This window comes from Meleagris gallopavo, chromosome 12, assembly GCF_905368555.1.
Source record: "Meleagris gallopavo chromosome 12, MGAL_WU_HG_1.1, whole genome shotgun sequence".
NCBI classification, from domain to species: domain Eukaryota; kingdom Metazoa; phylum Chordata; class Aves; order Galliformes; family Phasianidae; genus Meleagris; species Meleagris gallopavo.
Genome location: NC_139415.1, coordinates 12,654,499 through 12,667,928, shown reverse-complemented (window position 1 = coordinate 12,667,928; position 13,430 = coordinate 12,654,499). Strand labels below are relative to the sequence as shown.

At 53.4% G+C, this 13,430-nt stretch overlaps 1 protein-coding gene across 7 annotated transcripts in view; it reads right to left on the bottom strand.

The window, feature by feature from the left end:
- Nucleotides 1-12,040, bottom strand: part of NTRK3 (neurotrophic receptor tyrosine kinase 3) — a 192,909-nt gene extending 180,869 nt beyond the window's left edge. Inside the window, exons 1-2 of one of the 7 annotated variants that reach the window (XM_085234302.1) lie at nucleotides 11,505-12,039; nucleotides 11,116-11,188 (exon numbers count right to left, since the gene is read on the bottom strand). Coding sequence is in view for 3 of the 7 variants with exons in the window: in XM_085234301.1 (XP_085090427.1) it covers nucleotides 11,116-11,363 (248 nt within the window). In the remaining 4 variants the exon portion in view is untranslated. Of the gene's footprint in view, nucleotides 1-11,115 lie in introns of all 7 variants that reach the window. The other 6 variants (XM_085234303.1, XM_085234305.1, XM_085234304.1 and 3 more) reach the window with 6 other exon arrangements.
- Between the last annotated feature and the right edge of the window lie 1,390 nt (nucleotides 12,041-13,430).

The following is a 13,430-nucleotide window of genomic DNA, read 5'->3' as shown; positions in this document are numbered from 1 at the left end:
CGCTGTTATTGCTCATGCTTTCCTTATCCTCTAGTGCTTCACTTTCTTAATACTGTGGGACTGGAAGTGTTTGCTGGAAATTTATTTTTTTGCTATTTCTACGGATTTCTAAAAATCTGCCTCTGCTCTCCTCCGCTGCCCCCTGCTTTCCCCACCTCTATCAGCATCCCTGTGCTGCTGCCATGCATCTGCTCCAGCCTTTCACAAGGTACCACGTGCCAGTGTTAACACACAACAACCAGCCTCAGTCATAAGATGCTGGGAGTGGGGAAAAAAAAAATATATAGGAAAAAAAGCACAATTGGCAGCAGGATAAAGGTCTGAAGGATACAGTGAGCTGGGTCAAACCCAGGTTCAGTGCAGAGCGTGGCCAAGGGGCTGAGCAGTTGATTAGTGCCCAAAGTATCACCCTCCTACTTTACTCCATAGCACTGCCCTTTATTGTGAATCAGACCCGACTGAGCCACAAATGACCCTGGTGGATACATCCCCAGAAGGACAAATAAGAAAAGCAGAGGGTAATCAGCTCTCCCTGTCGCTTTGCTCAGTGGGGAGCCAAGGGGAAGCCTCCAAACCCTTATGGAGGCAGTGCTTTGCCAAGAGCATCATCCCCAGATGCATCAGTGGCCTCATCCTGCTGCAGCACCAGCCTCGAGCAGCTGGGAAAGAGCTCAGGTGTATCTGACTGCAAGGTGATTGCTGCTCCTGCTCATTAGGAGAAAGGCAGCTCTGCTTGCATGCACCCAGCTCCTGCTCTCCAAGTCCTTGCACACAGCAACGCTCAGCATTTTCCTAACTAAACAGCAGCCAGCACACCGACCCCATGGCTCAGCATCAGCTGCGTGCACCCAGCAGACCTCCTGTCCATTCCAAAGACCGTGCTCTGCCACCAGCCCCAACCACAGCAAAGACATGAGCAATGGAGTTTGCAGCACTGAGCTGGGAGCACCACACTGGGTTCCTGCTCACCCCCAGGTTCAGGTCTATGCTTCATCCCTTGCCTGAGGTTTTCTCAAGAGAAAAAGCCACAGTACAGCCATCTCTGCAGCTCATTAGGAGCCAGAGCTCACCAATGGGGCAGCAGCAGCACCCCAGCAGATGGCTGTTTCCATAAGGAAACTCCACTGCTTGCAACTCCTTCAATGCTCACAGGAAGGAAAAAAAAAAGAAAAAGAAAACAACATGGGCATGGCAAAGCTGGGTCAGGAGATGACCCTGAGCACTTGAGGGATAATGGAGATTTTCTCTTCACTATGGCTATTTTTACATCTCAAAAACTAAAGCAGTCCTCGAGGAGCAGTGCTCTCCATGAGCCCATCCCTGCAGCCCCCCCCCCGGGGTCACAGAGCTGCACAGGGGCTCAGGATTTACTGCTGATGGGACAGAGGATTTACAGGGAAGGGGCACTTGAAGAGGACTTGAAGCAAAGCACAGCTGATTTATGGGGTCAGCAGCAATTTACACAGGAGGTAACAGCACTGAGGAGGCAAGGATTTACAGGCACAAGGGAGAAGTCCTTTTTATTGGTGCTTATTGGGAAATGAGCACCTCCTTTGCTAATTACCGTGACCCAGAGAGGCACATGGGAGCAGCTGGATTTGCCACCAATCTCCCCCTTGCTCTGGAGGTTACAGACAGGCCAGTACCAGGGATCCTCCCATTCCAGAGCATAACAGCTTGACCACAGCACCCTCAGGGGCTCAGAGCTCAGTCCCCATGCTGCAGAGCTGCTGCTCAGCTCCACCAATGCTAGAAGCAGGATGGGTGCAGAGATGCACGGATTACACCTGAGCAGAGGATCAGATCACAGAATGCATATAGCATTGAAAACACACAAAAGGACATGGGGAAAGTTTTCTCTGCTCCCCATTGTAAAATCCTCCCATCAGCACAAACTGCTGGGGCACCTGGGGACGTGCAATAGGTCAGGAGCCTCCAGGGCCAGATTTCCTACACATATTTGACTTAAAGTTCAGGAACAATCCAAGCCATCCTGCTCTGCTCCCAGCCCTCTCCTGCTCCTCTCCCTGTCACTTGTACACACTGAAGGCAGCCTCTGCAAAAAAATTCATTTGAAACACATTGTGGCATTGGGACACAGAAAAGGGGTTCACTCAGGCGTTGCATCTTAGGCTCTTTCTCCAGCCACCTTCCAGATTCCCTGTTTTGCTCCAGACTCACAGACACACCTGCCTGACTACAAGCCTAACTTTTGCACAGAGCCCACTTCTATTGCTGCACTGACTTGCTCAGCACAAGGGTTGCAGTAGCACAGGTTCCTCTGGCAGAGGGAGGAGAGCTCAGGACACAGGTGAGCACTGAGCCTTGCCCAAAGGATGCCACAGCTGTGTCCCCAGCAGGCACACAACATCCCACACCAACTGCTGCCTCCACCCCTCTGCCCCAAAGTTTGACTAACACTCAGGAGTATCTTTGCTTTTATAAATCTCTGCCTTTTAATGATGGCTTCAAGGCTCAGAGAAAAAAGGCCCATTAAACTCACTGAATAAGTTAATGGGGCAGAGAGAATCCATTTCATAGCCACCCCAGGCTATTTTCCTCTGGAGCTAAAGCCTGAATAAGCAAAAAGGAAAAATTAAAACTGTACAGTGCTTTGCCAATAAATAACCCCCAGTGTAATCTGCTACAGGCAGGCCTCCATTTGCAGAGATAATGGCATGCAGATCAGCTGCAAAACACCTCCCCTTGCAGAGACCACCACCTTTTGGTTGCAATTTGTTGCTCACAAGGAGACCCCACCTCTCGGCACACCTCCTGCATTGCACATCCTGCAGAGAACTTCCAAGCCTTGCACTGCAATGCCCCAATACTCCAAGCACACATCCCAGCACGTTTGCATCCCTGCCTCCCTTTCCCCAGCCCTTCTGACTTGCTCGCTCTCCCCCCCCCCCCCCCCCACGTAGTGCCTTAGGCTCATCCCTCCCCAACCACAGCTCACACACAGCTGCTCCTCCTTACAACACAAGTGCATGTCCCAGAGAGGGATGGAAAAAAAATTAAATAAAATAAAATCCCTGTTTGTAAATGTTGATCCCGCTAGACACAGCTTGTTTACTATTTAATATTTAAAGATGCTAATTAAGTCTCTGAATAAATAAATCTCTGCTCCCGGTGCCTCTTGGAGCCAGGGAGTACTCTCATGGGGCAGGGCAGTACAAAGCATAGCAGGACAAGCACAGCCCACCCAGGGGCTCCACGTAGTTTATGGGGTCTATATACAGCACGAAGCAGCAGCACCAGGCTCAGCTCAGGCTGGGAACATCAGGGAACACAGCTCAGTCATACCTTGAGGGGAGCACAAGAACCAGGGCTTCCAAAGCAGTAAAGCTCAGACACACTGCAGGAGCTAAGAGCTGGAGCTTCAGGGAGTCAGACTGAGCCCATAGAACCCAAGTAATAGGAAAAGACAAAAAAAAAACAAACCACAATAACAAGCAAACACACAGCCTCCACTGGGCACACAGCTCCTAGCACAAGTGCTGCCCAACGCAGAGACCAGACAACCACGTGGCTTCATACCTGAGAGCTCCAGCAACTCCTCCACACACTTCACAGCCTCTTCCCAGAAGCACTGCTACCAACAACACCTGCCCCAGCCTCCCCAGCTGATCCCTTTCTAGCCTCCTTAGGCTCTGTCCCCCTCCAAATCAGCCCCAGCTGTGCCCTGCACAGAGCCATTAACCCCAAATGAGCCAGCCTAATGGAGAACTCTCTTGGACAGGTGCCTCCCTGCCCAACCAGCACACTTGCATCCCGTAAAAGCCCTGCACATGCTTCCCAAGTTCAGGTTTTGCTCCCAAGGACACCCTCCATCACCTACCCCAACTCAAAGCAAGCTGCACAGTCCTTCCTAAGACAGCATCAGGCTGCTGTGTTCACACTGACTTGGCTCCGTGCTGCTCTCTGCAAAGCTCAGCTCGGGACAGCCACTGGAGATACAGAAGTGTCTACAGCCTACGTGAGCCTCAAGCTGGGAACACATCCCCAGTGACACTGAGCCACACTGTGCTGGCACAGAGAATGTCCCAGGGGAGGGATGCTGGGGAGTCAGGAACACACAGCATCCCTGACTCCATATCTTGCTGAAATCTGCTAGTTTGTATATATGGTCTCCAGTAGCACCTGCATCTGCTTGAGAATTCCCACATTAACACTTCGTAGCAGGATCCATGAGGGTTGAGCTCCAGGAAGGCTACTTAAGGAACAGCCCTGAACAGCCCAGGTCAGGGCTCCTGTCCCCTGCCACACTCTTCTCAGCCCCCCAGGGACAGACAGGGCCCTCACAGAGGTCGAGGATGAGGCTGCTGGGAACTATTTCCATGCAGCAATGAAGCACAATAGGCTGGGGTGCGTTGTCCAGTGAAAGGCAGGAGGGTGAGGCAGAATGGCAAGGGAGTTAAGGAGCTGGGATAGGACTGGGAATGGCACATAGGAGGGACTTAAACAGGCTGTGCCAAATCCAAAGTTTTGGTTAAGCAAGCTGTTTCCCTCACCACGGAGGCAGCCTGAAGCTGGGAGAAGAGAGTGGAGGAGATGGCAGGGACAGTCCCTAATACTCCATTGTCTGCTACAGCAGAGCACTGTGCAGCAGCTGGAGGAAAGCCTGCTGCATTTATAGTGCTGGCCTCTGCTTTGGATTCCCAAAGGCTACATTATATGGAAACAAGCTAAAAATGCAGTGTATTTTCCTAGAGCTGCTATTCCATGCAAGTAAGGTCCAGAGGTGCTGGTGGGTGTCACACAGAGGGGACAGGACAGGGTTCCCAGCTTCACAGGAGTGGAACAGGGAATAGGGTGAGAATGGAGAAGCACAAACACATAAATATAACCTGCACCATCCCTGGCCTCCCTTTCTCTCCATCCCCATAGTGACACAAGCTGGTTGCTCAATAGCTATGCATAAGCAGAGCAATGACTGCTGTGTAGATCTTCTGTGGAGTTTAATCCCTCTTCCTTGAAGTGAAGTGAAGCTCTGAGCAAAACCACAGCTCTAAGCAGTGCCCACCACCCTTTTCCTATCACAGCATCCTTCCAGACCCACAAATCATCATCCCTATTCTGATGCTGGGGACCTGTTTGCTGTTGCATTTTGGGACCACTGGGTGTCACAGCCCTTCCACCATGCTGGCAGGATGTGTCCATTGCCAGCAGGGAAGCACCAGGCTCATCTATGTCCAGCATGCCAGAGGGGTGGGTATCGCTCTTGGGAGCCACAAGTGGAGGATGCTGTTGGGTCATGATCAGTTTCCCACCTCTGCGCACTCTTTCTCCATCTCAGACCGGGATATCTTCAGCATATGTCTATGGGGAGGGCCACACAACCTCTCCAGGCTTCCAGCCTCCACCTGGCTCCTGCAGCAAAGAGTTAACTGAAAGAGCAAAGAGCATTGCACTCAGCCCGCGGCCAGCCAGAGACCGCTCTCAGCTGTGCCCTCTTGCCTCCGCATCCAGGCTTTCCCTGAGGACACCTCTCACGGCTCTTTAGTGTCACAGGACTGGCAGCTTTATTCCCTCTGTGCCAAATCCAGAGATCAGCTGAAGGGTCTGTGTCACCAGCATGCTGCTTGGAGCACTGTTCCACGCCTCAGTTTCCCCATCAGCAAAACGGACAGAGACGTGAACAAACGTTTTGTGGCTCACTCCCAGCCAGAAGCTGTCCCTATCAGACATATCTCACCCAGCATTTCAAACAGATCATCTCCACGCGGGTCAACACCTTCCAAAAAGCTGCAAATCGCCTCCATTCCCGGCTCTGCTGCTGCCACAGCTCCATGGGAGGATGCTCTGCTGCATCCTCTCACTGCACCCAAGTTCAGACCAGGAAGGACCACGGCACAGCAGGGTGCAGAGCTGGGACCTGCCCGGAGAGATGCAGGAGTGTAGGGATGCAGGGATGCTGCAGCCTCACCAGAGCCGTCTCACGCAGCCGCTTGCCCTCTAGCGGCTCAGCCGCCCTCGAAAAGTGGGAGGGGAAAAGCTGATAAGAGCAGAGAGAAGGAGCACGGGGCAGAAACTCAGGTTGCAACACACTGCCATTGCGCACGACCCACAGTAAGGTTCACCTCTGCCCTCCTCGGGCGTGCAAAGGAATCGGTTGTGTACCCTTTGATGCAGGAAAGCATTTGTGGAAGCTGCTGTCAAACAGCTGCTTTGAAAGCATCCATGCAACCTACCGAAGCCCCCGCTGCAGGAAGCCCAAAGCTCAAAATTACTGCTATTTCACCATGCCCCATAAATAACATGCTGAACAGGTGAATTGCAAGCATTATTAATGCTCACTGTTGAAAGCCTGGTGGGATCAGGAGTTGGTTCACACCCCACTTGATGGGATGCACCAAATCCAAGCAGAATAAATCAGCAGGCACCCCCTAGCAGCGGGTGCAGAAGGCAGAGTGCTGGGGAGCACTGCGAGCATCGCTGAGTGCAACCTGCAGGGATCCCAAAGGACACCCCAGTGATGGTTTGCTGGGGAGGGGTTCATAGAAAAAGTCAGATTTAAAACATCTCTAAGCCCCAAAGAACAGCAAACAGGTCAGCCCTCAGTCTCTTTCCCCCAGTCTCTGCTTCTCCCCCTGTAAAATGCCTGTCCTAGCCTGGAACATCCTCCCAGTGCAGGGAGAGAAGCCAGCAGGCAGAGCTGGCATAGAGCTCCCCAAACCCCACAGGAGGTGAGGGCTGGGAAGATGTCCCATGCACCCTGAAACCTAGCTGTGTCACCTCAGGCCCAGGCCCCAGGCTGAGCTCAGCAAGAAAATCCCGGGGTGTCCGAGCAGCACAAAGCTGCCTCTACCCTGGAGAAACTCTCAGGTGTGCTGTGCAGGGCAGAGACCTACAGATTGGCAAGAACTGAGCCCAGCAGAAATCCCGTGCCCCAGACAGACCAGGGGTATAACTCTCAGTGCCTGATGTTCTCTATTCTGTCTTGGCTTGGCTGAGAAAGGCGAGCTGAGCACTGGCCCCGATAGCCAACTTCTCCCAACGCCACATCTGTCCCAAATCCTTCTGCTCCGCCCCTGCACAGAGCCTGACAGGCTGCAAAAGTACGGTAGGTCCCAGACGTTGTCTGTGCCAGGGAAACGTATCCATCCAAGACTGTTCCAGCAGAAAGGTCATCGGGGCAGGGCACAGACCCAACAAGCCCAAACACCAACACAAGTTGAAATGCTCCAAAAAAAAAATAGGGCAACACCTGCCACAGACCTGATCCCACAACACCCTGGCAGTCAGGATGAATGCTCCCAGCTTAAGGCACCTCCAGGACACAGGACCATCCCAGCCTTCCTCCTCATCCCAAGCATCTCTGAACCTTCTTCCATCCTCCCAGCCTGGTGCTGTGCCTCCCTCCCCCTCAGGGACTTTGCTTTGGGACAGCCATTCTGCATAAACAAGGGCTGTGCAAAACAAAGCTGCGTTGAATTAGGGCCCTTTTGAATAGATCCTGCAGCAGCCAAAACCTCAGGGACCAGGAGGTGGGAAGAACAATGGGACGGGATGCTTTGGGGACACAGAGCCTTTTGTCTCCAGAGAGCAGCATCACATGGAGCACAGTGGGACTGAAGCAGAGCAATCCCCAACTTGAGCCCTGTTTGGGTCACCAAAGCAAGCTGTGCTGCTCCCAGGGGGATGCGTGAATACATGGGTATCACTGGTGCTGGATCCCAGCTCTCACCCCATAGCCAGCTCTGATGCAGTTCTCCCACTTCCAGCCATGCCCACGGGATGCAGCAGACGCTGCCACGGGCTGCTCTTCTTGTCCTCAGAGGGAGAACCCCAAATGAGGTGCTCTCCTTTGGGTGCACGAGCAAATGGACCCCCAAATCCCACATCCATCGGTGCTCTGTGATGACCCATCTCCCCTTGAAATGCACAGATATCCCAAATGGGTGGATTTGCAGGGTATATTTTACCCTAAGAAACCCCATCCTCCCCAGATAGGTTGCATCAGGGAGCGAGGCAGCCAGACCTGGGGACATCTCCCTGCTTAAGAAAGAGCCAGAGGTGACAAACACAGGCCACCACCGCCACCTTCCTGGCAGCATCTCCACAGTGCCATAGCAACAGCTGAGGAGTAGGGAGGCCCAGATGGCAAACCTCCTCCATCCACCCTTCCCCACGCGCCGTGCCGGAGCGTGCAGGCGCTGCCCACGCTGCCAGCAGGGTAACTCCTGGCACGAGGCAGCACAGGCGAGCCCAGCATCCCCAAATCCTGTTGGGTGGGGAGCCAACGGGGGGAAGCACCCTGGCTGCACACTGCGTGGCATGAGCACAGCTTCACAGGTCATGTTCTGCCTGGATTTGGAAGCAGCAGCGTGAGGCCAGATGGGAGGTCTGCAGCTGGGCTGTATGTCAAGCTCTCGGCTGGGTGGGACCCTCTGCATCCAGAGCCACATCTCTGGGGATGCAGTCTAAAAATCAGACATTCCTGGGCTCGCTGGGAAAGGGCAGGGGACGGCAGCCAACCAGCCTCCTCCATCTTCATCTCATGCTTTGCTGTTAACCTGTCCCTGCCTGGATCTGCTTGAAGGCTGTGTGCCACCTGCTCTGCTCCATGGCCCTATGGATCACAAAGCCATGAGATGTCTGCTAGGCCCCTACATTCTACCCAAAACTAAACCCACCCCCGCCCCAGGACTGTTGCGCTCTCCCCAAATGGAGAATAGGTGGGAAAACAGAAGCAGCAGCCAAGCAAAGGCAATACAGCACCAAGTGTGAGGTACCTTGCTGTGGGAATCCATGGGCTGGGTGCCTCCATCCTCCTTGCTTTGGCGGCACCCTTCTGTAATCCATCACAAACATGCAAAATAATCCAAAGCTCCCCGGGACCTGCCAGGGAAGGGTGGGGTGGCACAGAGGGGTCTCCGCCCTGCACTGATGTGGATATGGAGGCACGTGCCAAGGCAGCTCATGGCGTTTTGTCTCAAGGCTTTCCCCCTCCACACTCTCCCAACAGTTCCTTACCAAGCTGAGCCTGTCACCTGGACATCACTAAGGCCTTACTCAACCCAGGGTGGTTTCTCCACTCCGTGTTCCATCTTCCTGCTTGCCAGAAGAGGGTGGAGCAGAGACCACCACCCCTGAGCACGGAGGGTGCTGGACCCGATGTCACCCACACACACCCCACATGAACCTGGGTTCAACCCTGCTCTAAGGAGCTCTTCCTTTACTGGAAAGCAGTCCCATCACCCAACCCATCCCTCTGCTCCTATAGGCACCAGCCTTAAGCCACCTCCCCTGGAAGCACAGACCTCCTGGGTAAAGTTTGCACTCATGTTCTGTCTCAGCCTCCGGTGGCATTTTGGGGATCATGCCAGTCCTGCACCCACCTGGTCTCAACCCAGGGAGGAGGGTGTGGGGCTGGCAGCAGCTCAGGAATGGCATCCAGCCAAACCCGGCACCTTCTCCTCACCCCCAACACAGAGAGGCTCCACTCCCAGCATCTCTGGTTGTGGAGCTGAGTCTTTTTCTTCTTTCCTCCTTCTCCTTTTTGCAGGCTGCTTATCAGCGTTTTTCAATTTCAAAGCAGCAAAGACATTTTCTGGGCACAAAGGACCCACGCAGCAACACTTCTTGCAGCAGTTCAGATGTCTGCCTACCTCTGACAACCCACACTGACACCTTCCCAGAGCTGTCAGCCCAACAACGGGTTAAAACCAAACCACAACAAACAGGGAGCACAGGGAAAAAAAAAAAAGAAAAACAAGAGTTCCTCCGACTTCCCAATTCAGAGCAAAACACCACAACCCTACGGCGCAGGATGGATTTGGGGCACTGGGAAGGGAGCTCTGCATTACTTTTGCCCCATTGCTGCTTTGCCGGGGAGGCAGCAGCATGGCTGGAAGATATCGGAGCTGGAAATCTGCTTGAACAGGAAAGCTGCTCCAGTCATTTGCACCCAGCAAAGGTGACAAGCAAAAGAAGCACCGCAATTACTCCATGGCTCTGCTGCAATCGCACTGTGACCAAATGCAACAGACCCGGCAAAGCAACCCTCCCTCCACGCAAAAGAATAAATAAATAAGCCTCCATTACTCATGCCAAACCTTGCTGCATTTAACTGCCAGCATAAAGAATTCCACCTCTTCTCCGCTCAACTCCCACTGGCAACTCGCTCTGGGGGCTGCGTTTCCCTAAATGCTCACATTTCAATTAGCATAAGAATAATGAAACGGCTCGGAGTTCATCTCGCCCAAAAAAATGTACTGCAAAATACGGAGCTCAGATTGGAAGCGATGGGGATGGGTTTGTTGGTTTGTTTTTTTTGTTTTTATGGGTTTTTTTTTTTCCACGCACACAGAGAGGCACGGCGTGATGGATTCGGGAGGAGATCCGTTCCTTTCAGACGGGAATAACGTGGGCTTCGCTACTTGGAGTTGATTTTCCAGATAAACAAGCGTGCAAACAAACGCGAAGTGCCCAAGCGCTGCTCCCAGCGCTCCCCCCGCACGAAGCCCCTCGCAGCACCGCAGCTGCAGGGCGACAGCGGCGGAACTTCGGTACCCAGGGATGCGGTTCGGTACCCAGGGATGCTGTGCACCGTTCTGCTTTTCTCCCCCCCCCCTCCCCTCTCCAACCCCAAGCCTTAATAAGGCGAAAGCACAGATTCCACAGCCACGCGCAGCCTGGCCACGAAAGGCAGCGTTGCTGCGGTGGGTGAAGAAATGACACGCTAATTAGATCCAAAGTCTGAGGGGGGAAAAAAAGAGCAGACGGCTCCGAACGCGCTTTCCTTGCCCGATTTGGGTATGTGTGGCGGTGTGTGGCTCTGCCGTGCCGCTCTCCCCCCTCCCTCCGCAGAAGCAAACAGTTAAAGGAAGCAGCAGCTTTAGCATCTTCGCCTGCTGTTCTCTCCCGCTAAGGAATCAAATCCCATTTACTTCATTCCTTTTAAGCCTTGGCCAAACTGTTGCTGGGCTTGGTTTTGGGAATTTTTTTTTTTTTTTGTGGGTTTGTTTTGTTTTTTTTTTTTTCCCCGATGGGATAAGGGGAAAAACCCGATCGTTGTCCTCCGCAGGGAGAGCGGGGCTGGCACGGGGCGAGCGATGGCACAGCGCTGAGGGCAGCGGAGCCCGGCACACGGGAGAGCAGCCCACTTACATGGAAGTGATGTTCCTTGAGATGTCCGTGATATTGATGCTCGTGTTGCCATTGCTGCTGCCTGAATCCTGCCCTTCCAAGAGAGGGAAGAGGTTCCCATCATCCGGTTTCTTGCAATTGATGTCTGTCTTGCTGCAAAGACAATTAGCAGGGCAAGCCAGCACCGAAAGCAGATAGTCTCCCCAAATGCTCCAGAGCAAAAATACCCTCCAGAAAGTGCACTTGGTAGGGCAAAGAGAGACATCCATCTCCGATTGCTGTTCTAAAAAAGAGGAGGAGGAGGAAAGGGGGGACGGAGGGAGGGGAAGGGGGGGAAAGGGGGGAAGGAAACAAAGACAGAGGGAGGAAAAAAAAAAAAAAAAAAGGAGGAAAAAAAAAACAACACACACAACAAAACCTTCAAGCGATCAGATGCAAAAATCCTCCAGCAGATGAAATCATGCTGGCAGCTGGCTCGGTAATCCCGCTAGGGCAGCGGCAGCGGGCGGGGATGCATGCTGGCCCGGCCGCCCGCCGCTCCCCGCAGCCGCTCCGGAGGATCGCGACGGGGAAATAAATAAATAAGGAAAACCGGTGCGAAAGTCACCAAGTCCCACCTACTGGGCAGAATTAAAATTGACACACCTGCAAAAAAAACACAGCGAGGGAAACGGGGAGAGGAGGAGAAGGAGAAGGAGAAGGAGGAGGAGGAGGGGGGATGAGGTCCCCCTTCCCATCTCTTTCCCTCCCCCGGGCTGGGCAGCCCTGCTGCAGGGCACAAAAAGGAGGAGGAGGAGGAGGAGGAGGAGGAAGAGGAGGAGGAAGGCTCGGCAGAGCGAGCCGGGCTCTGTGCTCTCTGCTCTTCGCAATAAAAAGGATTCCCCACCCCCTCCCTCTCCGCCAAAATCAATCCGAGGGAAAGGAGGGGGAAGGGGGGGAAGGGGGAAAAACCCACCCCAGCAACGCTGGAGCCGGCGGAGGAAAAGTTGCAGCGGGGGTTAAATTTGTGTCGGGGGAGACAGCTCCGGCTTTCTCCGGCTCTTTGGAGGAGGACGATGCTGCTTTTTGCTTGGGTGTTTCCCACCTCTCCCCCCCACCCCGCCCCACCACCGCAATCCGGACAGAGAGGGTGGAGAGGAAAGAGAGATCGGATGGGACTGGTGTGGATTACAGCGATTTAAATATATATATATATACACACATTCTATTTTCTTTAGATCAGACGGCTTTTTTTTTTTTTTTTTTTTTTTGCGCCTGGAGAGCACCCAGGAAGGACTTTCTAGAAAAGACACAGATGCACACACACACACACACACAGATACACACACACAGATACACACACACACCCCTGCGAGGCGCAGTGGGGGCACGGTGGGCTGCAGGAGGTGTGGGGTCAGCGCTCCTTCCTCTCCCCTCCCACCCCCCCCCCCCCCCCCCCCCCCCCGCGCTTCCTCCCTCTCTCCTGCAGCAGATTCTGCAATCAGACAGGCAAAAAAAATAAAAAAAAATAATTAAAAAAAAAAAAAATCCCCACCACAACCCGTTCCTGAAAGAGGAAGACTGAAGTGTTGAAAAGGCTGAGCTCAGAGCACCGAAATGGCATCAGGAGAGCAGTGAGCGCGAGCTGAACAGCAGAGCGAATTAAGATGCATGGTGCATTTTTGGCAAGCACAAACCCAAGCAGATCACAGCACTGCTTAATTTGCTCGGCTTTTCTACAGTGCTTTTCTGCATGCCTTTTTTTCTTTTTTTCCTCCCCCCCCCCCCCGTGTAGTTTCACATCTCTGCTCCTCTGCACGGAGGCATCAGTGCTAAGGGGACGATGCACGGGAGAAGGGAGGAATTACAGGTGTTGAGCTCCGAATATTTCAAGGGTCTGCTTCTGCCAGGCTTTACATTGAGGGAAAAGGCAGACAAAAGTCTGCAGGGGCTGAACAGACACCTCCAGGGATCTGCAAGTGCAACATGCCCACCTGTAGCCCTGCTCATGGGACCTGGTCCTAGCAGGGCTCACATACCTGTAACTCCTCATCAGCTGGGTGCTCCCACATCACAGGTCTGGAGATGCCAGAGTGGGGCACAAGAATTCAATCTTGCTCCTATGGGTACTTCTGGAAGGAAGAACAGATCCATAAACATCCCCCAAAGAATTAAAGCACACAGTGAATAAATTCCCAGGTTGGAGGGCAGGCTCCTCCTCCAGCCCCATTTCTGAAGGAGAACACCTGGATCTCTGGTGAGCCCCACACCACAGGTTAATGGGGGTTAACAGAACTAGAGGAGGAACTGCCTGATTGGGTTTTTTGCTCCCTGCCTCAGTTTCCCCACCCATGGCA